General features: G+C 53.2%; 2 protein-coding genes across 2 annotated transcripts; both read left to right on the forward strand.

The window, feature by feature from the left end:
• The first annotated feature begins 2,126 nt into the window (after window positions 1-2,126).
• LOC119105407 (uncharacterized) lies at window positions 2,127-10,081 on the forward strand. The gene is made up of 5 exons (XM_037228873.1): window positions 2,127-2,543; window positions 3,790-3,990; window positions 7,977-8,108; window positions 9,209-9,763; window positions 9,914-10,081. Exons 1-5 carry the CDS (start codon window positions 2,445-2,447, stop codon window positions 10,079-10,081), a joined length of 1,155 nt encoding a protein of 384 aa, XP_037084768.1. The 5' UTR covers window positions 2,127-2,444.
• A 2,671-nt stretch (window positions 10,082-12,752) lies between these two features.
• Window positions 12,753-17,502, forward strand: LOC119106392 (protein singles bar). Its single transcript, XM_037230031.1, has 5 exons — window positions 12,753-12,804; window positions 14,884-15,067; window positions 15,391-15,573; window positions 16,280-16,420; window positions 17,182-17,502. The coding sequence occupies exons 2-5, from the start codon at window positions 14,897-14,899 to the stop codon at window positions 17,257-17,259; spliced, it is 573 nt and encodes a 190-aa protein (XP_037085926.1). The 5' UTR covers window positions 12,753-12,804; window positions 14,884-14,896; the 3' UTR covers window positions 17,260-17,502.
• Window positions 17,503-19,938: the final 2,436 nt, after the last annotated feature.

Genomic DNA, 19,938 nt, shown 5'->3' on the forward strand with positions numbered 1-19,938 from the left:
CACTGTGAGGATGGCGGGCTCGCCATACCGGCTTTACAGCGACGGCGTGGCGCGAAGTCAATGCCCTGGCAAAAGCGTTCACGGCTGAGAGGAAATGCCGAAGATATCTGACGTCTCACTCGCACCCTTGTCGTTTCATTCAAAGCTTTAGCTGTTACCTCTGAAGCCGTGCTGTGCATGCCCGGTTTTTGGAGGGTGCCAAAGTGCCTCATGCTGGTAACGTGATTTTGACGCCTTTAGGGATAGCCGCGCTTTCACAATACTCGGGCTCGTTGGATGTCCCAAGAACCGTTGGTTCTTAAACCAACCCGCTGCAAGTACGCGAGTCACAAGTGACCAGGCTTCCACAACGCGGCGACTTGTGGAGCCCGCTACTTATAACGTGCCGGCAGGACAATTCGATCCTTATTAAATTGCTGACGTCGCCGCCAACCGGTTAGCGAGCCGAGTTGAGTTGGCTTCAGTCGCCAGCCATGTAGCGAGCCGAATGCGCCCTGCTTGAACTGAGACAATCGTCGCCTCAGGCGACTTGTGCCCACCCGGTCTGCTGTTACCGAGACCAGCGCGCGCCGGACCGGGCAACACGCCTGCTAGCAGCTTCCGTCGCTGCAACCGCTGGTCACAGGCTCGTGGGGTACAGGAGCTTGCAACAAGAAGAGGCCGACAGCCGTGCTGCATAAAGCGTGAGGCATGCTGCACCCAGGCAGCCGCGTCACTGCAGCGTTTCCTGCACCGTTGCACGTTCTCTCGCCGAATCCTCAAGAAAAGCGTCACATTTTCAAATCGCGAAGAGTTGACAAATGTGGGTAGAAACCGCGTCCAGGCCTCGACGACCTCATGCTGCAACGACACGATGCCTACAGCCTGGCGGACTTCCCAGTTTGTTGCTTTCTCCTGAGAGCAGCCTGGACAATCGCGCCGCAAAAATATCGTCTGAGTGGGCGGACGGCGGAGCGCTTCCACGCGCAAGACATACAACCACTCGTTTTAGGATGTTGTCGAATATCGGCGGCTAAATCAGGTGAAGAAGTAAAACTGACAGCCCAATGCAGGCACATGGACCGGCCACAACTCACGAATGAATCTTATAGCTGTCTGACCCACAAGTACGCTAATAACACACCTGGAAGTGGTCAGTTTCACCTTTTGAAACCGGTCCAGAATGCAAGGCGCTGTTTCCAAACTGAGGTAGATGGGGCAATCAAGGCTTTGTAGGCGTGTCGCTCGGTTTATTAATATCCATATCTACCCAAAATACTTGCGCTTCTCACAATGCTTTGTTCAAAGCTATTAAGGCCGTAAAACAATAGAAGTTGTAAAGTCACTCGTCGACGATAAAGCTTCCAACGTGTTGCTGCAAGCTGTTGCTGCTGGCTCTCGAAAGTGCATGCCTTTTTATCTCTGTTTTGACGCCATCTACATAAAGTGATAACATGATGTAGTACGCAATCAAAGATTTGTAAGCTGTCAGCTAACAAAATTACATGCTCCGAAGATGGCCTGGTCAGAATTCATCTGGTTCTCGTGATCATATGCTTCCCGCATTTACGAACGGAGCACATCACCTGTGACGCCCTGTCAGACCTCTGCCGACTGACCTAGCGGCGTGACCTCTGCTAACTGACCTGGCGGTGTGACTTCTACTGACTGACCTGGCGGCTAGACCTCTGCTGGCCATGACAGCGCTCTGACCTGTCAGCCATTTGGCAGCGGCACCGTGGTGACGGTTCCGGGGTTTCCGGCCAGCCCACCTCAGCTTGCGGAGGTCTCTGTTCGGTCTGGGATGCGCGAATTTAATATAGTAAACTGTTCTCTACAGCCTCTTCCAGCCTCGAGCGGATCGAAGCGACCATTTACGAATTGAAAAGCCCCATTGAAGTACGGGGCTGCGATAAAAACGAATGAAATGGGCTGTCAGGTAACGCATCAAAGGGGCTAAGAGGTTAGCACAGATGCTCAAAAGCGATGGTGGTCCAATAATTTATTTACATAAAAGCAGACTGAAAACATCCAGCCAATGTCATGTAAGCGGGAGGCGGCCAGGGGGCGACGGGACGAGAGAAGCAAGGAGGAGAGGGCGAACAGGAGACAGTGCGGGAGGCGGCGACGGCGGGAGGGCGAGGCAGCAGCGGGAACACAGCGGCAACTTTCCACCAGTGGATTCGCTCGAATCGCCACTATCACTGGCGGGTCGTCTCCTCCGCGGACGCCGGCCGAGCCGCCGCCGCCACCGCTGCCGTCTGAGTCAGCGCCGCCGGCGGCCGAGAGCCGTGCCGCGCGCAGAGCCCGGCGCACAGCACGAGCCAGTGCGAGCGGAGCGGACTGTGAGGGCGGACGGTCCGAGTGGAGCGGACTGAGAGGGCGGACGGCGCGGAGGACTGCAAGGGCGGACGGCCGGAGGACATCGCGCGGACGGCGCGGAGGACGGCACGGAGGACGCTGGCATGCCGGACGGCGTGGGGAAGCAGTGGGGTTCGCTGAGACAAACGCGGCCCTGGCGGTACGCGGCCTCGCTGACAGGCATGCTCCACCTTGTGTCGCTGGTGAGTGATGGCAGGTAGCGGTAGCGGGCAGGAGTCCTGCGGACGGGGTTGTGTGCGTAACTAGTCCGTTGTCACATTGCAGCGTTGTCGATTGTTCCTCTTACTGTCTTACAGATCGTCCTAGTGGAGGAAATCTGATCGTACAAAATGGCTCGTTTTACCGGTGCTGAGTAACCAAAAACATCTCCCTGACGATAGCCCGGATGCTGCAGCCACATCACATTTGATTTCCTTATGTTGCATCTGTGCATAGCATACCAGCACAATACCTGGCGCTCACCGCGCACCACTTGTTAAAGCCAGGTAGCCGCTCGTGACGTCATGCTTCCTGATTTGTGAGCGAACATCCGTATCCGGCAAATCCGCGCGAGCGTCAGTCTATATCCGGAAGACTGCCTACTCAGTAGGTCCGACCGCGCGTAAAAACCGGTCTCGCTTGAGCGAGGTGCCGCGCTGACTCACCGGAACTGGCGATTTGTGGGCGTCGCGACGACCGTCGCCGGGCCGCGGTCACGCAAACCGCGGGCCTCAATGCGCCGACTCCCGTCAAAGCGGATAGAATAACTGTTCGGCATATCGTCCCGTCTGGTGTGCTAATATGTAGGAAACATACTGTTGATATATACAGTGCATGCTGTTGGTATGTACAGTAGGTACTATCGGTATACAAAATACATGCTGTCAGTATGTGCAATACATACCAACACACCAGACAAGGACGGTAGTCTGAGCAGTGATTTCATCCGACAAAACACATACCTCGCCTCAACCATTCCATGAACCTGTGACCGTCCATATATTGCACAGCTTTGTCCGATCAGGTATTTGCTTTAACAACTGCGGACAGCTATTTCTATTCGTATTTCCGTTTGTAGTGCCGACTATTTCTATTCTATTTTCGTGGGCATTGATCGTGAGCGTTATCTATTTCCGTGAGCAAACGAACACGGTTACTTTCACGCGCGGTTACGAACGAAACGTACACGGAGGCGGACGATATGCCATAAACAAAGCTGACGAATGATGAGCGTGGACCCAGACACTGTCCAGGATTCTAGGCAAGAGGCGCGCTGAGGTCAAGCAAACCACGTGCACCAGTCATCGTTCAAAATCAAGGCCGACACCAAAAGTACCCGAGCAACCAACCAGTACGTTAGTGGACTTGCGACCTCTCCTTGAGAAGCCGTGCGTGTGTGCGTGCGCGCGTGCGTGTCCCCTGATGACCAGCCCGATTTCCTCCCCTCAGGCGCTGTCGGTGCTGTGTGTAGCGTTCGCCGGCCACTATCTGGGCATGTACCAAGGCGTGCACGTGCCCGGCTACGACCTGTTCCGGCCGGAGGCGTTCTTTGTGATCGCTGGCGTCGCGTGCATGGTGGTGACAACGCTGCTGCTGGCCACCGTGCTCGCCTCGGCCGAGTCACAGGAGCTGCTCTTCAGGACTCTGGCGGTAAGATCGGGAGTTGGGGTCAGACTCTGGACTCGGGACTCTGGAAGTGAGTTTGAGGGTCGGGTTCGGACTCGGGACTCGAGACTCGGAGCTCAGAAGTCGGGGTTTGACCCTGGACTCTGGACTCTGGCGGTGAGCTCAGGAGGCGGAGTTGGACTCTGTTCTCGGGATTATGGCGGTGAGTTCGAGAATCGGGTTCGGACTCTCCTCTCGGGACTCTGGTGGACTCTGGACTCGGGACCCCGGCCTCAAATGGTGACAAGTGAAGGATTCGGAACCAGATACCGTTTTGAGGGCTCGGCGATTAGTTAAGGAGGCAGAATTCTGACTCTGAGCTCAGGATGCTGAGCCAGACTGCGGGGTAAGGGTTCAGGCGATGAGTTCGGGGCTCGGCATCCTTACACTCGGAGCTTTGGCGTTGAGCACAGAACTAACAACTCAGGATACACAGCATTCTGGCAGTGAGCTAAGACTCGGATGACTCGGCACGTTGGAGGCGAGCTAAAACTAGGCTGGTTGGACGCTCTGGAGGTGAGTTAAGACTCGGATGGCTGGACACTCTGGAGGTGAGCGAAAGCCTGGATGGCTGGACACTCTGGAGGTGGGCTAAGACGCGGATAGCTGGACGTTCTGGGGGTGAGCTAAGGCTCGGATGGCTTGACACTCTGGAGGTGAGCTAACACTCGAATAGCTTGACACTCTGGAGGTGAGCGCAGCACTCTTAACTCAGGACGGTGGCGGCGAACTCTGGCCTCTGGCCTGGTGGTGAGTTTGGGACTCGAAGGTCTGATCCCAGCTTCAGAACATTTGTTGTATGATCGATTACTTCTAGGATGGCTGGTCAGTCTCGGAGCCCTAGTCCTCAGTCCAGATTTGTCAGTCTCGGAGCCCCAGTCCTCAGTCCAGATTTGCCAGTCTCGGAGCCTGTCTTGTCGGTCTCAGATCGCTACCTTACGAAGTGGTGTGCCGAAACATTTCAATTCAGGCAGGGGTACCATCTTTTCCACGTTCTGGGAGCCTGAGCCCTTCTCCCCATGCTGATTTGAGCCCCCCCCCCCCCTCTGCCCCCCCCCCCCAATGCTCCTCTGAGCCCTCTCACCGCATATGAGCAAAGAGGAAATACTGAACCAAATAAATGAAGACCAATTATCTTAACCACTAGTTTTCGGGGAAGAAGAAACCTCACAACATCACTACTAGTAACACGTAAGCTGTTAAGTGCGTTTGCGAGGCACATTATTCACACAGATAAGACAGTAGCAATAACCTCATTCCTCCGAGAAAAGCCAGGATAATGGAAATAAAGACGCTTTGATGTTTCGTTAACATGCCTTCATCAATACGAATAGCAGGAGTGAATTCTGAATTGAGTTCTGAATAAGTTCTTTTCTGAATTACTTTCTGCTATCGGAATCTTTGGTGTGGAGATTTCTGCTGATTAATATTTGTGCTATACGAATTCTGTTATTTCTGCATTTCCTGCTCTGCTACGTGAATTCACCTCTGCTATTCGTTTCGATAAACGCATGCTGCCGAAACATCAACACATCTTTGTCTCCATTCTCCTGGTTTTTCTCCGGGGACTAAGGCCATTACTACTGTCTTAACTATTAGTATCAGGTTACTTTTGTACCAAATAACATCTTGTAGGCATCTACTGCTCATGTCATACTAGCTGTTTCACATGTTAAGCCGGTCTGCAAATGTTTCACAAGTTTTTTGAAGTGATAACACTTGGGTTGGGATAAAGAACAGTTGACTGCAATATGTGGCATCTTCAAAAAGTGCAGGGTGGCCCAGACAAAACATAACGCCTGTTTTCTCCAACCGTCGCACATGTATTTGTTGCCTGATCGTGATTCTTGTCGTTATACAGCACGATCAGCGACAGTGGTAGTCATCAGTGATTCCTTACTCGAATTTAGTTAATGTTTTTCCTTGAATGATATAGTTATGCAATAATGTTATGCAATAATGTTTTTTACTCTAAGCTTTTCACAAAAGGCAGCCCACATTGACTTGAACTAGGAAGTCATTCTTGCACAGGAGAACAACTTGGAATCTCCAAAATATCAAACAGCTGTTTAAAAAATCTTAACATCGAGGATGAATATTTAAGTGGACGAAATCCGGACGAAAGTTTTAGAGAGCGATACCCCTGAATTCAGGGCTCCGTAGTCAGATTCCCATCCCTTGGCCAGGCGGTCCTGGGTTATACCACGCTTGAGCTACTTTTGGGACAGTAATGCGTGGTGCCGTCTCGCTAAATCAGTTGAGAATGCCAAGTGGGTAGTGCACTGCCTATACTACCACATCCTGGATTTACATTTGGATTGAGCCTGCCTCATGTTCAAAACTGAACAGACTTATTGCACTTCCACCAAATTTCGAATGGGAGTTGGAGATGGGGATGCAGGCCGCATATCGTAAAGGAGATCACATCTATTCTGGCCATTTACCGGTCAGAATAGAGAAGGATCTGTTTAAAAGCGGGCAGCCGGTTAATGTAATGGTAGCATCACAGTGGCTGATGACGTGTAGCGTGCAGTTGTGCAGAGCAAATCGAGTTACGCCACTCCCAGTATTTTTCTTTTCTGTGCAAACTTAGACACATGCGATTCAGTTCACCCGGAACCGCATTCCACGTGGTTCGGCGTGCGAACAGCCTATCGCTTCATCTATGTCGAGCAAGAGAGGGAGGAAACGGCTGCCATTTCACAACCGCGCTGGCAGCGGCGCCGCCCCGAAATTCCCGCGCGTAGTCGCGCCTGTCGCTCGCCTGCCGTGCCTCGAAGCGGGCACAGCGGTCACCGCCCCCCCCCCCCCCCCCCAGCCGCTGCAGCCTGGCCGTGCCGGCAGGGGCGACGCCAGGCCGCCGCTTCGGGAGGCCCGCTGGCGGCGGCGCCGCGCCGCTGGCGGCCACCGCGCCTGCTGCTGCTTTCCTGCCGAGTTTTCCGGCGGCCGGCAGCGCTCACGGACTCTCCTTCCTGTCGTGCCGGAATTCGAGCTGATAACAGACAGGCGGGCCGATCCAGACGGCCGCGTGATACGGCCGTTCGCGGCGTTTGCAGCTGGCAAAAGTTGTGTCTCGGTGGTGCAGTGACAGTCTGGAGTTTCCGATGGGAGTGGCTCCAATAATACCCAGTTTTGTGCGCATGTTGGAAATCATGTTGGAATGGCAAACGCTCCGGCATGTAGCGCACTGATTGATGTCTTGCTCCGCGCATAGAGCGTTTGCACGGTTTCCTACATTTTGGCGGTTCCATTGTCTTATCGTTTTAATGTTTTGTCTTTTATTTATCGATATCTGTTATTTACCTACGTAGCCCCTGGACGATAACTTCAGCATAGATAATTACCAGATATTAAACTAGACCGCCTTCGGTGTTAGCCGTGGTTTTACCAGCTGCACATGAGGAAACCACTGGGTGCTGCACTTGAAACGTCGATGTTAAAAGTGCAAGCGAGAAGGCTAAATAAAGACCAAGCACGTGGTACCTGGCGAGCATTGTTGCAAATTGCTAGTCATTTTGATTAGTGTCTCACGGAATCACTATGTTCTAGGAGCTAGAGATGCAGACTTGCGTCCTCGTGTTTAGTGACTAAACACGCCATTATACACGCGAAGTGCCCGTTTTCCTGGAATTTGGAAAAGTACGTTCGTGGTCAGGGGAGACGGTGGCGGTCATTAGCATGGGTAATATGAATGACGATAAGGCATTCCTTTCGACTCTGGTGACAAGTCCGCCTTTTAATGGAGACTAGGCGATTCAATACCTCATGTTTTTTCGTTGGTCGTTTCCGTGGGAAACTTGTAACGATCAAGATTGCTCGATGCTTCAAGGCTGCAATACAAGGCTGCAAGCAGGTCGCTTCTAACTGACCTCACTCGGTGACCTGATGGCCCGCCTCCCGCTCCCTGAGGCCCTGTGATTGGCCAAACGTGGTGCGTCCATGACCTGTCTCCCACCCCCTCTCTGTTGCAGCCCGAGCTGGCGTTCGGGGTCATGTCCGGGCTCTGGCTGGTCGCCAGCATCGTCTACATGGCCGAGATTGTCGGCAGAAACATGGACTATCTGTTCAGGGAGCGAGGATTTCCTCTCAAGATCCTCACGGCTGTGAGTGACCAGTGCCCGACAACGCCTCATCTTACTACAATTCCACTGGCGACTAAAGAGCAAGAGGGTGAAGCTTGCTTCGGACCAATTGAAAACACTTTTGTACATACCACTGCCGTATTCATGCTTGTAAAATGGTTTGGTTTTACAGGGAGGTCAGGTAGTTCTATTATCTCAACTTGGGACGAACACGTTACAATTCTGAACTTTGTTCACTTTTGCGTTGAACAGCTTGCTTGGACGGTTTGCCGGCGGTGGCTGCCTGAACCAAGCACAAACTCTCATGCTTGTGGTCCAACCACACCATGACAACCGGCTCCAAACAAGCAACCATCCGCGATGTGGTACCGAGACGTTAGGAATTCGGGGGCAAGTGAAATGCGAACGAGATGTGTGGAGAAGCGAATATGAAACAAAACTTTGTTACATCAGGGAAGGTTTTTCAGCTGGGTTTATTGATGTTTTTGTTTTTATTCAGCGACGCCAGCTTTGGAAGACCAAAGTTCTCTGGCTCCCTCACAACTTGGCGATATTCTTCGCCTGCCAGAGCGGTAAATATGAATCCACCACCGGAGCCGGGTATAGAATAAAGCCAAGCTGCAAAGCGGCCACAGGATTTTGGTCCGCCAAAGCTGGAGTAGCTGAGTAAAAACAAATAATCTGTTACATAACTTCGAAAGGTATAGCGGTTGTCTGAATGAACAATGCTGACAATTAACAACTGCCCCGGACGCTCAGACATCACGCTCATCAGATCAGATAATCGTCGTGATTACAGTGGACGCCGCACACGATCCGCCATAATGCAAGTGAACGTATAAAACAATGATACAATGGGTTGCCTGACAGTAGCGGGGCACAAATTTATTTCGTCCAATTAGAGCTAGAGTGTAGATGGTACAAGTGGTCACGTTCCATCTATTAAGCACCTAAACAAAGCATCGGTCATGCTTCTTTAACCCCTAAGTAAGCCCGTGTAGGACTACATCTTTTGTAAATAAATACGCTGCAGGTGTCCGCGTGGGGCCATACGCCATCGGGCGCCCTCAGTGACGTAATACCCGGTGAGCCTGTGCGTGACCCGCCGCCGCTGTCGGTAGGTGCTGGCGCTGGCAGCCGCCTGCCTGGACGCGGCGCTCTGCCTGCTGTCGCACCGACACCGCAGCGCCATCTACTCGCCGCAGCTGAAGGCGGCGCCCTCGGTCGAGTCGGGCGCCCGCCCGGCCCAACTCACCATTGGCACACCGCCGGCGCACGAGGCGACGCAGCGCAGCAGCTTCGGCGGTGTGGAGGCGCGGCCGGAGAGGCACCGGATGGAGCGCGCACCCAGCAGTCCACCGTTCGTCGGTCAGCAGGAGGCACGCTTCTCGTTCGCCGCCGCCCCGGCCGCCAACTCGGTCGTCAGCCTGCAGGGGCCGTCCGAGAGCGTGCGCAGGCTGACCGAGAAGACACTCAGCCAGTCGGTGAGCCTGAAGAGCGAGTCTTCGGCGCCAGCGCCGGCCTACGTCCCGGCGCCGACGCCCGAACCGCCGCCGGCCGAAACGCTGGTCTCGAAGCCTCTGTCCGGGCGGCGCGGCTCGGCCGGCTCGGGCGGCGCTGGCGGGGAGCAAGCCACGCGGTCCCTGGCCGGCTCCGCCGACCACATCGGCGGCAAGGCGCGGGGCCCAGGGCGCCTGCCGCCGCTGCCACGCGGGCCGCCGCCGCCGATGACGCCGGCCGGCCGCGCCCGCGCCGCCGGCCGGCCGCCCGCGCCGCCGGCGGCGCAGAAGAAGCCGGCGCAGCTGCGCGCGGGCGCATGGTCGCAGACGCGCGAGATGCGCCGCTCGGTCAGCACGCCCGGGGACGTGGAGGAGCCGCTGGCGGTGGCCGGCACCAAGTTTGCGAGCACAGACTACCTGGCCAGCGATCCGGCCAACCTCAGCTTCAGCCAGCGGCTCAAGATGCTGGAGCAGCGGAAAGCGAACGGAAGCTGAGTGACGCTCAGACCAGACGCAAAGAACTGGCTGTGGCGGGGGGATGCGGGGAGAAATGCGGGGGGGGGGGATGCGGGGGGATGCGGGAGGAGGGATGCTGGGGGGGGGGGGGGGGTAGGTGCGTGTCACGCAGTGGACTTGAATGTGAGGGAGCGCATGAATGCGGCGGTGTGGCGAGCGGGAGCATACCGCAGCGAGAGAGCGCACACTTGCGGGCTGAGAACACGAGAGCAGGCGGATATGGACCGAGAGCCAGACGGGGCGAGCTAGCGTCGCCGTCCCGCGCAGACGGCAGCGTCTGCAGACGGGCAGACGTACGCCGCTTGCAGTCGCTCGCCCGGCGCGGGCGGACGCAGAATCTGCCCATTAGCTCCAGCTGCCTCGTTTGATGACGCCGTTGCTTGTCGTCAGCTCCTATCATAACAGACGCCAGCGCGCCCTGAGACGGGACTGAGGGGGAGGGGGGGGGGGACGCCGGGCAAGACCGGCGCCGGCTCACCCCGGCGTGGCTGTGTCGTGAGGTCACGTGCCGACAGGCGCCAGGAGCGTGTGCTGGCGTCGCGCGCGGCCGGGCACAGGTCCGGGGGCGGCGCCACGGACACGGCGTGAGAGTATGGCCGGTGGGACCCGCCCCCGGGGTTCCCCGTTAACCCTGATGTTTTCTGTCACGCACTTGTCGCTTCATAGAAGGAGTGTCCCGAGAATGCCGCCAGGCTTGCAGTCGACATGCGGCAACGCCTTAGAACACTGTAGTATGCACGTGCCAACTAGCTGATATTTTCGTGACCTGTACCATGTGTTCTACTGCTGAGGGCAGGGTGGGAAGTGCACGGGGCAGGTGCCCTGTGCCCGCCCTGCGCCCGCCTTGTGTCCGCCAGTGGCAGAGTGAGCTCATCACGTGTCAGACGTGAGGGACATGTCGTCTGCTCGTTGCCACTTCACCGACACGTAAACGGCACTGACAGGAGCCGACTCAGTCCATTGCCGGGCTGTTTACATCCGTCTGTCCACTGCGCGGATCCGTGTTTACTGCTTATGCCATCGGCGGCGAGGAACGCTGCATCATAATGCGCCGAGGCGTCCGTACGAGCCCGTGGCATCACCGGGTCGATTCACATGTGCCTTCCGGCTCGGCTCCCCTGTCTGCAGCAGCCTGCAAGCACGCACGACCTTGCACTGCTGCAGGCCCTTCTTTGGTTTGTTTTGCGAAAAGCACGCGTGCGCGCAGAGGTGTTGCAAAATGACCAAAAATGGCAGTGTTGTGATGACGGTGCGGAGTTCATATATCCTGCTATTTATGGATGTAGTTATCTGTGTGCGGTGTGATACGTTATTTATCTGTTCGTGTGTGAATCTTCATACGTGATTCATGACTGCTTCCTAGGAAGCGTATACATCGTCGAGTGAGCACCGTCACGACGCTGCTGCTGAAGACTTCCCTCAATAAGGAGACACCCATGCGACCAAAGGTCCATGTTTGTGTGTCCTCAACTACGAGCCTCCATTGCATTGACGAACACGCTCGCATCACTTTCACCCTGAACAGACGGACGAAATACACTGCCGATCGTCACGTCTCGTATGTTTCAATTCGTGATAGTGTAACTTCAGTTGTTCACACGCTGGCATACGACCGGGATGCAACTATTGCAACGCGGGAGAAGGATGAAAGAGGGTTCAGACTTTCAGCTCTTTTCGCACGCCCTCCATCGCGCGAGATGCCGAGGCGCCATGAAATGGTAGCCATAATTCGGGTTCAGCATCACCATTGCATTGCATTCCACTAAGCTGGCGTTGCGTCACCGTGATGTCACCAAGCTGGCGTTGCGTGATTGCAATGTATCCCACATGTTGGACATTAATGAGGCCAACACCTGACCCGTGCGGGATGGCTGATCGTGACATCGGCAGGCACGGTCGCCTTCAGTTGAAGTCACACGGCTGGGTGCGCAGCGCACTTGGGTGCACTGGTGCCGTGATTGCAAGTACATGAGAAGCAGTGCTCAACTGAAAAGCTCGGACCACACCGCCCCTGAGTTGTGTCAATGGTGCTGACGACGGGTAACGAAGCCCGCCTCCTGAATGACCTTTCTGTTCCCAGCGGGTTGACAAAGTTGACCTCTACCAGAAATGGACAGGAGCTACCCCTCCCTCCCCCCCCCCCCCGGGGCGTCGGCGCGTTGCAAGTAGACACAAGCCGGGTCTGTGCCAACGATTGGCGACAAGAGCATCAAGAGAAGGTACCAAAGCACTTCGAATGCTTAACCATCGGTTAAGGGACCATTGGCTGTCAATGAAGTGCTTATGAGGGTATTTGCCGGTGATCTATCCGTGCATTGCTTTTGTATTGGTGGTAATCCCATGCTTCAATGTGCCTGTGGACGGTGGGAGATGACGAACGCCTGAGATGTTCCTCATCCTTATAGTCATGTCGCCTTAGTACCCATGGGTATGCAACCCCGGGCGGCGGGCTCATGAACTACCGCTCCCTGCGGAGATATGCTGGTACTAGTGAAGTTGGAGATCCGTCTCACTGGGAGACGGACGCGGCCGCCAAACCCCACGCCGCGCTCGCACCTGGGGCGCCAGTACGGCGGATATTTTTAGACGGGCCCGGCGCCGTCGGGGGAGGCACGCCTCTCCTCTCCAGACACGTGGCGAGTGAGGTGTGGAGTGCGCGGCGGCCACCTCTACACGACGTAGGCCCATCCCCTGGTGACACGGTGAGTCGACTTTCTCACCCGCCTCGCAGTGCGGTCGCCTCTGGCCGCCACAGAGCGTCGGCGCCTATCCGTTTGTCCGGTTGCCTGACGTTGCGGGGTGGGGCGCCGGCGTGACGTCACAGGGACGGCGGCGGGCGGTAGTGACTGGAGGGCACTGGGACGGAGGTGCGTCCGGCCTTGCGTCCGAGCTGCGGCCTCGTGCCACGCGTTCGGGCTGAGTCACATCCACTCCCCAGCATGGTGGACTGCATAAGGAGCCTTCCTGCTCGCCACCCACCAGGAATCTTCGGCCTTGGGAGCGTGTCTGCATGTGGGACTGCGTGTTGAATGCTTGGAAAAGCTGCACAGAACATGCATTCGTCGTGCAAACACCAGCACGTCACGATGATGAAGCCTTCGTGATGTCACCAAGCTGCCATCACATGCAAATTTAAGCGAGGCTGTCCGACACGCAACAGTTAACGTGACAGCAAAAACAACATTTAACGGGTCTCGCAGTGTCATAGCGAATAAACTGCCCGCTGTGCTCAATAACAGACGCTAAATGCAGCCGTTTTTCAATAATAAACACACGCAAAGTCACTCTAGCAAGAATTTGTGATGCCGGTCTCTAAAAACGTTTAACCGCGGGTACAAAACGTTGTTCTGGCACTGCTTGAAATGTGTCATTAGTTTTCGTGACTAGATTTGCACTAGATTCTTTGAAAAATCCAGGTTTTCCACCGACGTTTTCGAGTCGCTCGTTAAGTGACACGATTCAGACACTTACGTCTGAACTCGTGCTATTGAGGCCAGCGGGAGCAATATCCGCTGACGCCGCGCGCACGATACGTTTTCAGTCGCAACGTTTACAGACTCGCGATCAGTTGAAAGCCAAAGCTAAGGCTAGAACGTTTAAGATTACTAAAAGACACTGTTCCCAATGTGCGACAAGGCCTCCAGTTTTATGAACATCTTGGGCACGATGTGCTCAGGATCGGTCTAGGCTTGTAATATCGAGTACGCTTAAATCGATTCAGCAACATTATTTTCTAACGTAAGTAGCCCATCAGGTCATCATATCAGACACTTTAAAACTACATCATGAGGCGTTGCGTGATGAGTAGCCACCCGTTATTCAGTATTAATCATTATAGATTTTCAGACATTCGTCAACGATAATTGACTCATTCACGACTGGGTATGCCATTGTCGTCTCCATGCTAACGCGTATAATACTATCGGCGTGTATCATACTACGTGTGTAAAATGTCTTCGCATATTGAAGCTTCGAGCGCTTACGGCATATACACACGTACATGTATATATATATATATATATATATATATATATATATATATATATATATATATATATATATATGACTTAACAATACAGCACAATTCAAGAGAGCGTGGTAGGATGAAGCGATGACAATAACAAAACTAATGATGGACACAAATCATTTTGTGGATAAAGTATGACCGCGTTCAGAATTCTTGCCGTGTTTCTAACAAAGACGGATTTTTTGGTTGAGAAAAGGTTTTTGCCTACCTTGTGACCCAAAACATTGAGTGGCTGTTACAACCTTCAAGAATGGGGGGGGGGGGAGGGGGCAATCACATTGCGACTGGCTGTAGGCTTAGGTTGTAACAGCGTTTGGTTTTGGACGCATTTTAGAATTATGTCTCGTGGAAGGAGCTTCCCGTAGGCTGCAACTCTAGTTCATGGAACGTGTCCACAGGTCACCACAGCAGTAAATCATGCTTTATTTTTTTTGCGGTTGCATGCCTTTTACTGTTCAAACGCTGTGAAGGGCTAGCGTGTTTGTACAAGTGCTGTGGACTAGCAAATTGCGCTCTTCCTGTGTCAGGGCACTAACTTTATATTTTGGCCATCGGTTAAACGTACCGGCCCTGCCTCACGTCCCCAGTCATCAGCCAATGCAGCCATCCCCAAAATACGCACAGCTGTGCGAATCCACTGTGGGAACTAGCGATGCTGTAGTACGCTCAGCGACGTAGCTCTGTCCTGACCCCTCTCTGAGGCGTCAGAGTGCGGTTCGTCCGCCTTCTCACACTTTCGCCTCGCCGGCCGCAGACACTGTGCCGCGATGATCTCGACCGTCAGTCGCGGCGTTCCCATGCGGACAACGCGAGGTCAGGTCAGGTCAGACAGCAGGAGCGGCTGTAGCCCGTGCGCCTGCTGCTGCTGCGGCTGCTGCCGCTGCCTCAACCTCAGCTTTCTCAGGACCCGGATCGGCCTGCTGAAGCTGGTAGAAATGGTGAGCTCCTGATCAAACGACAGTTAGACGTCTGATTATTGTGGCCCTGTTGTTCGACTGCGATGGTGAAGTACAGAGCATAGTGCAGTGGCTAAATGCGTTTAGTTCATGTGCATGCACACATGAAAGGCAGAGGTGGTGACTGTCCTTTGAGGCGTGCTCGCCCTCACTGTCGCCCATATGAGGTGTCTCTGTGATAACGTCATTATATAGAATAAGTAAATAGATACATACTTCAAATACATTGATGATAAACATGATGAGCGTTAAGTTCACACCGACCGTCACAAGGTCAGAGCTCGGTCACGCTACGCTGCCGGCAGGCACTCGGCGGCATATGCCAGAGCCTGCTGATCAATTACGGCATCGGCTACTCCGCCTCGCTGGGTCACGCCTACTCGATCTTCCTGACGACGGCCTGCGCCTGCCTCTTCAGCACCGGCATACTGCTGCTCTGTTACCTGGTCTCCGCCCCGTCTGTGGCACTTATCCGACAGTCGATATTTGTGAGTACTGGATGTCTGTCAGGCAGTCAATGTTTGTGAGCACTGGACAGCCAGGTGTGGGGCAGGCAGCCATTGTTCGTGAGTACTGAGCGCCTGTTAGGCAGTCGTTGTTTGCGGGTACTGAACGCCTGTCAGGCAGTCATTGTTTGTGGGTACTGAACGCCTGTCAGACAGTCGTTGTTTGCGGGTACTGAACGCCTGTCAGGCAGTCGTTGTTTGCGGGTACTGGATGCTCGTGCGATAATCAAAGTTGTGAGAAGCTCGTCCTTAGCGCTCGCCAAGCCATCGTGTTTTGAAAGTGTCAGGAAAGCTTGTCCTCGGTGCTCATCAAAACTGTTGCTGTTTTAGGTAAGGTACGTTTGTATGACCCGGTGACATGACAAAGACTGTTCGGCTGTTGAGCTTAACAAATTGTGTGCGTCTTGACAATCTCAACGCCATTAACAAGAGACATATTTGCTTGGGAATGTGTCGTTTTGCTAGATGAATGACATTTCACTGACTACCAGACAACCTTGTTGCTCCTCCGCATCCAGGACATCAACGAACAAAGGCGCAACCGACGCAGATCACATCCTTGAACGCAACGTTTTGGTGGCAAAGAGCGGGCAGGCACCCTTTGCGCTGTGACCCACCAGCCGCAGACGCGGTCTACTGATGCTGCCACTGCGCGCCTCGCTGACTGGCTCTCTTCTCTGGCCGGCAGGAGACGCTGTTCAACGGCGTGGCGGCCGTGCTGTACCTGGGCGCCTCAGCGTTTCTTTCCTTTACCGTACAGTCGGTGTTGTGGCCACAGTATGTGGTGACTCCTTACTTCCAGGTGTATCCAGCGCTCACTGCCGCCTACGTGAGTCGCGTCTTTCCGTGGTGCCCACTCACTGGGCATGGCTTGGCTCCCCGTCAAAGTCTTGCTTCTTTCTTTCTGCTTCATTTCTGGCCCAAAATAACAGTGCGCATGCTCATGACCGGGAAGTTGTGACTTTCATGGCAATCATACGCGCCTACGGCAAATACCGCGTACACTGAAGGTGAGTATTCGAATCTCACTATTGTTTGACATCCGCATGCCTGCATGATCCGCAGTTGGAACTGACGGGGCGGGGCGGGGAGATGAGGGGTGGAACTGGCTGCTGACAATTCAATACGTGAGATTTTGACATGCTTATATATATATATATATATATATATATATATATATATATATATATATCTCTCTCTCTCTCTCTCTCTCTCTCGCTCTCTCTCTCTCTCTTACTCTCATTTGTCTAGTCTACTGTCTACTGTCTTCTGTCTTCATTTACGTACTTGCTCTGAAAAAAACTAACGTATCGCATTCACATAGTTTTTCACCAGAGGCCTTGTACAATCCACCCGGAAAACTCCTTCAAATATCCCAATCCACAATTTGAAACCGCAAATCCAGTGCTTCCGAAGGTTTGCTCCATTCAGTGCATTTACATAACAAAGGGAATTTTTGTTAACCGCCCAATGTTAACAGTCACCATCGCCTGTCAGCCACCTCCCAGCTCCTGAAGCCTCAGGCTCAGAGATTATTCAACTCAATCCACAGTCAACAATTCTTCACCCCTCTCGCGTCTCTGCTGGCAGTGCCTGGGCCTGGTCGTCGGCTGTGTCCACGGGTACGACGCGTTCCTGGCGTACCGCTGGTACCGACACCGGCAGTGACGTCACAGACGAAGCCACCTCCTCTCCGAGGGGGCGGGCGGATAATCCTCCCAGTGAACAGAGTTCACGCACCACGGCGCGCGTCATTTGTCTCATCGCCATAACGCCAAGACGCGACATATGGAGCAAAACATGCTCTTGAAATTTTCCTGTTGACCATGGTCACTTTCCGCGTACTTCTGTGGCCTAACTTGTGGTCTCGACCGCGGTAGGCATCCACCTGCACAAATCTCTTATTGAATATTTTATTTCTATCTGCGACTGCCGTGAGGTTTCTGTCACGCGATGGTGTTCGGCTTTCTGTCACGCGATGGTGTCCGGCTCTGTGTCACGTGATGGTGTTCGGGGCACGAAGACGTTGGAGACACGTGACTGGGACACCGCATGCACGCACGGAGGCACTGCGAGCGTTACGCTGTGAGAGTAAAACAGCGAGACGCTCAAATATTCCCGGAGCCGCGCATAAGAGCGAAACTGTCGTGCGCGACATGTTCGGGTGGTACTGCTTGCGATTGCAAAGCGTTGTCGTTTGCTCGCTTGTGAATTGTGTTGTTGCAATTTTCCACATCCGTATTACTCGCTAACCGTAAATCCATTTAGGTAGATCATCAAGTGCATGTTTTTGGATATTTGATGTTTACAAATACACGGTCTGTGGCACTTTCTCGTCTGCATCATTGGTAATGTAAATACTATGATGCGGACCTTAAAGGTTGCCGCACACTGAGAGGGCGCAGCTAGAATTTGCTACAGGAGTGGCTGCCATGATTTGAGGCGGGGATTAAGTTTTTTCGAGTCAGTCTCAGTGGTGTTGACAGTATCTACGCACTGCAGAATATTAGCAACCCCCCCACTCCCCCCACGCTAACAGAAAAAGTACCTAGCGTATCAATGAGCTATCGATGTTGGTTTGTTGTGGTGCCTTAACACGCGCTTGGGCGGGGGTCAGATTGACCCACTGAAGGTTTTTCCGGAATGATTTCCGAACAACGCGGCGCAGCCACGCTACATTTTGCATAGCTATATACAATTTAATGTCGTATCGTTTGACACTAAAAAGTTAGATGTACTTTATTAGGTCACTGACCTACGGCAGGTCAAAGTCAGGCCATTGGTGCTGCGAAGTCAATGTCATGGGAATCGTTCAATCTGATGCAACATCGGATTGTTAGACGAAACTATACATCACTGAAATGCTTTCTTAGGCAACGCAACAATTGAATGGACAAATTGCGTTGACCTCAGGTCATTTTTAAGCGTCAGTCCAAGGGCAAAGCTTGCCTGATTCATTACTCCAGGGCTTGCTGTACGGCGTAGTTTCTGGTGCTCATTACGAATTTATTGATAACAGGAACCGCCTTGTACATCTTCCATGCACTTCTCAAAGGTCAGAATAGGCCACTGGCCTAAAAGGACCCAGGCCAACATTTTTTTTTTAAAGAACATACTGCCTGGCGTAATCGTTTTCACTAATTCAAATGCAAAACTCAAAGCAGTCTTGTATGATCTTGGTCACCATGACCTTCAAAAGGTCGAACAACGTCACTGACCCTAAATGATCAGGCGACCTTTGGTCAGAACAGGTATCTAGGTTCAGGGGGTACTTTGAAGACCAAATTGGAAATTGACTTTGTCAGACCTTACTTGACCCGAAGGTCATGATGTAGTCTCAAATTTTGACCTAAGTGAGTTCAGGTACAGGCCAATACACCCTGTAAATTTGGTGTCTCTAGCTTTCTTAATTTCCGAGATCTCTAGGCGTCAAACTGACCCCACACCCGAGCGAAGGGTATCCAACCGGCCACCCGGGCGCGTGTTCATCAATTGTTTCATTTGAGCACCATGCATATTACTCGGCTATCCACCAGTCTTGTTTCCAATTACGACTGTTGGGCTCCACACATCGCTGCCCATGATAAAGCCTTTGATATTTGCTTACTTTCCTACCCACCAAATTCCGAGATTATGTTCATAAGTGTCGTGGTGAAAAATGCGCTCGAACTTACCTGATGGAGGATGGGGGTGAAGGGGAAGGGTTGCCTCGTGAGTTCTTGGCTACGCTACTGCTTGCGTTACATTGCAACCTGAGGTTCCACCTTGTGTTCTTCAGGATCGTTGTTTAAAGCCCCAATCACTGTTATTATTGCGTACTTACCTTCTCGTACGTACCCTTCTCAAATGCGGCAATTATTTCAGGTTTTTAACACCAGGCCTATGACAATACTCAGAGCAAATAACTTAAAAACGTCAAAAACGTTGGAATCCTGCCATTTTTTGGAAATATTGCTCCCAATCGTGATCTGAAATGGCCATAATCATAAGCCAACAAACGTTGCTGCTCTTTTGAGAGGAAAATCCTGCAGATACCTTACATCATGCACGCAACTTGCATCGGGTCCAGATCGTCTATATATTGCGCCATCAGATAGCAGAAAATCCATCGTATTGCATTATAATGCTTGCGTGACTAAACCAGAGGCCAATGGAGCATAACGAAGAGCGATGCGTGGAAAAGATCCATAATTAACACGGACCGCACTTTCGGGCACCGGCGTCTTCGGCGATCACATTAGCGCAATGTGCTTTGACTTAACCGGGATTCGAGTCTGGTTCGCACATGGGCATCTGGGTGGTCCCTGCCACACTCCTGTCAGTGAGATCTTCCTAAATGCCTGAACA

This window comes from Pollicipes pollicipes, unplaced genomic scaffold, assembly GCF_011947565.3.
Source record: "Pollicipes pollicipes isolate AB1234 unplaced genomic scaffold, Ppol_2.1 Scaffold_6138;HRSCAF=7277_pilon_pilon_pilon, whole genome shotgun sequence".
Lineage (NCBI taxonomy): Eukaryota > Metazoa > Arthropoda > Thecostraca > Pollicipedomorpha > Pollicipedidae > Pollicipes > Pollicipes pollicipes.

Excerpts from the sequence above, each read along its gene's own strand:
- LOC119105407 (XM_037228873.1), top strand. The coding sequence starts at position 2,445 with ATGCCGGACGGCGTGGGGAAGCAGTGGGGTTCGCTGAGACAAACGCGG. Across the intron at positions 8,109-9,208 it reads CTCTCAAGATCCTCACGGCT|GTGCTGGCGCTGGCAGCCGC; the intron begins GTGAGTGACCAG and ends CGCTGTCGGTAG. Across the intron at positions 9,764-9,913 it reads CCGACCACATCGGCGGCAAG|ACGCGCGAGATGCGCCGCTC; the intron begins GCGCGGGGCCCA and ends GCATGGTCGCAG.
- LOC119106392 (XM_037230031.1), top strand. The coding sequence starts at position 14,897 with ATGATCTCGACCGTCAGTCGCGGCGTTCCCATGCGGACAACGCGAGGT. Across the intron at positions 15,068-15,390 it reads TGCTGAAGCTGGTAGAAATG|GCACTCGGCGGCATATGCCA; the intron begins GTGAGCTCCTGA and ends CGCTGCCGGCAG. Across the intron at positions 15,574-16,279 it reads TTATCCGACAGTCGATATTT|GAGACGCTGTTCAACGGCGT; the intron begins GTGAGTACTGGA and ends TCTGGCCGGCAG.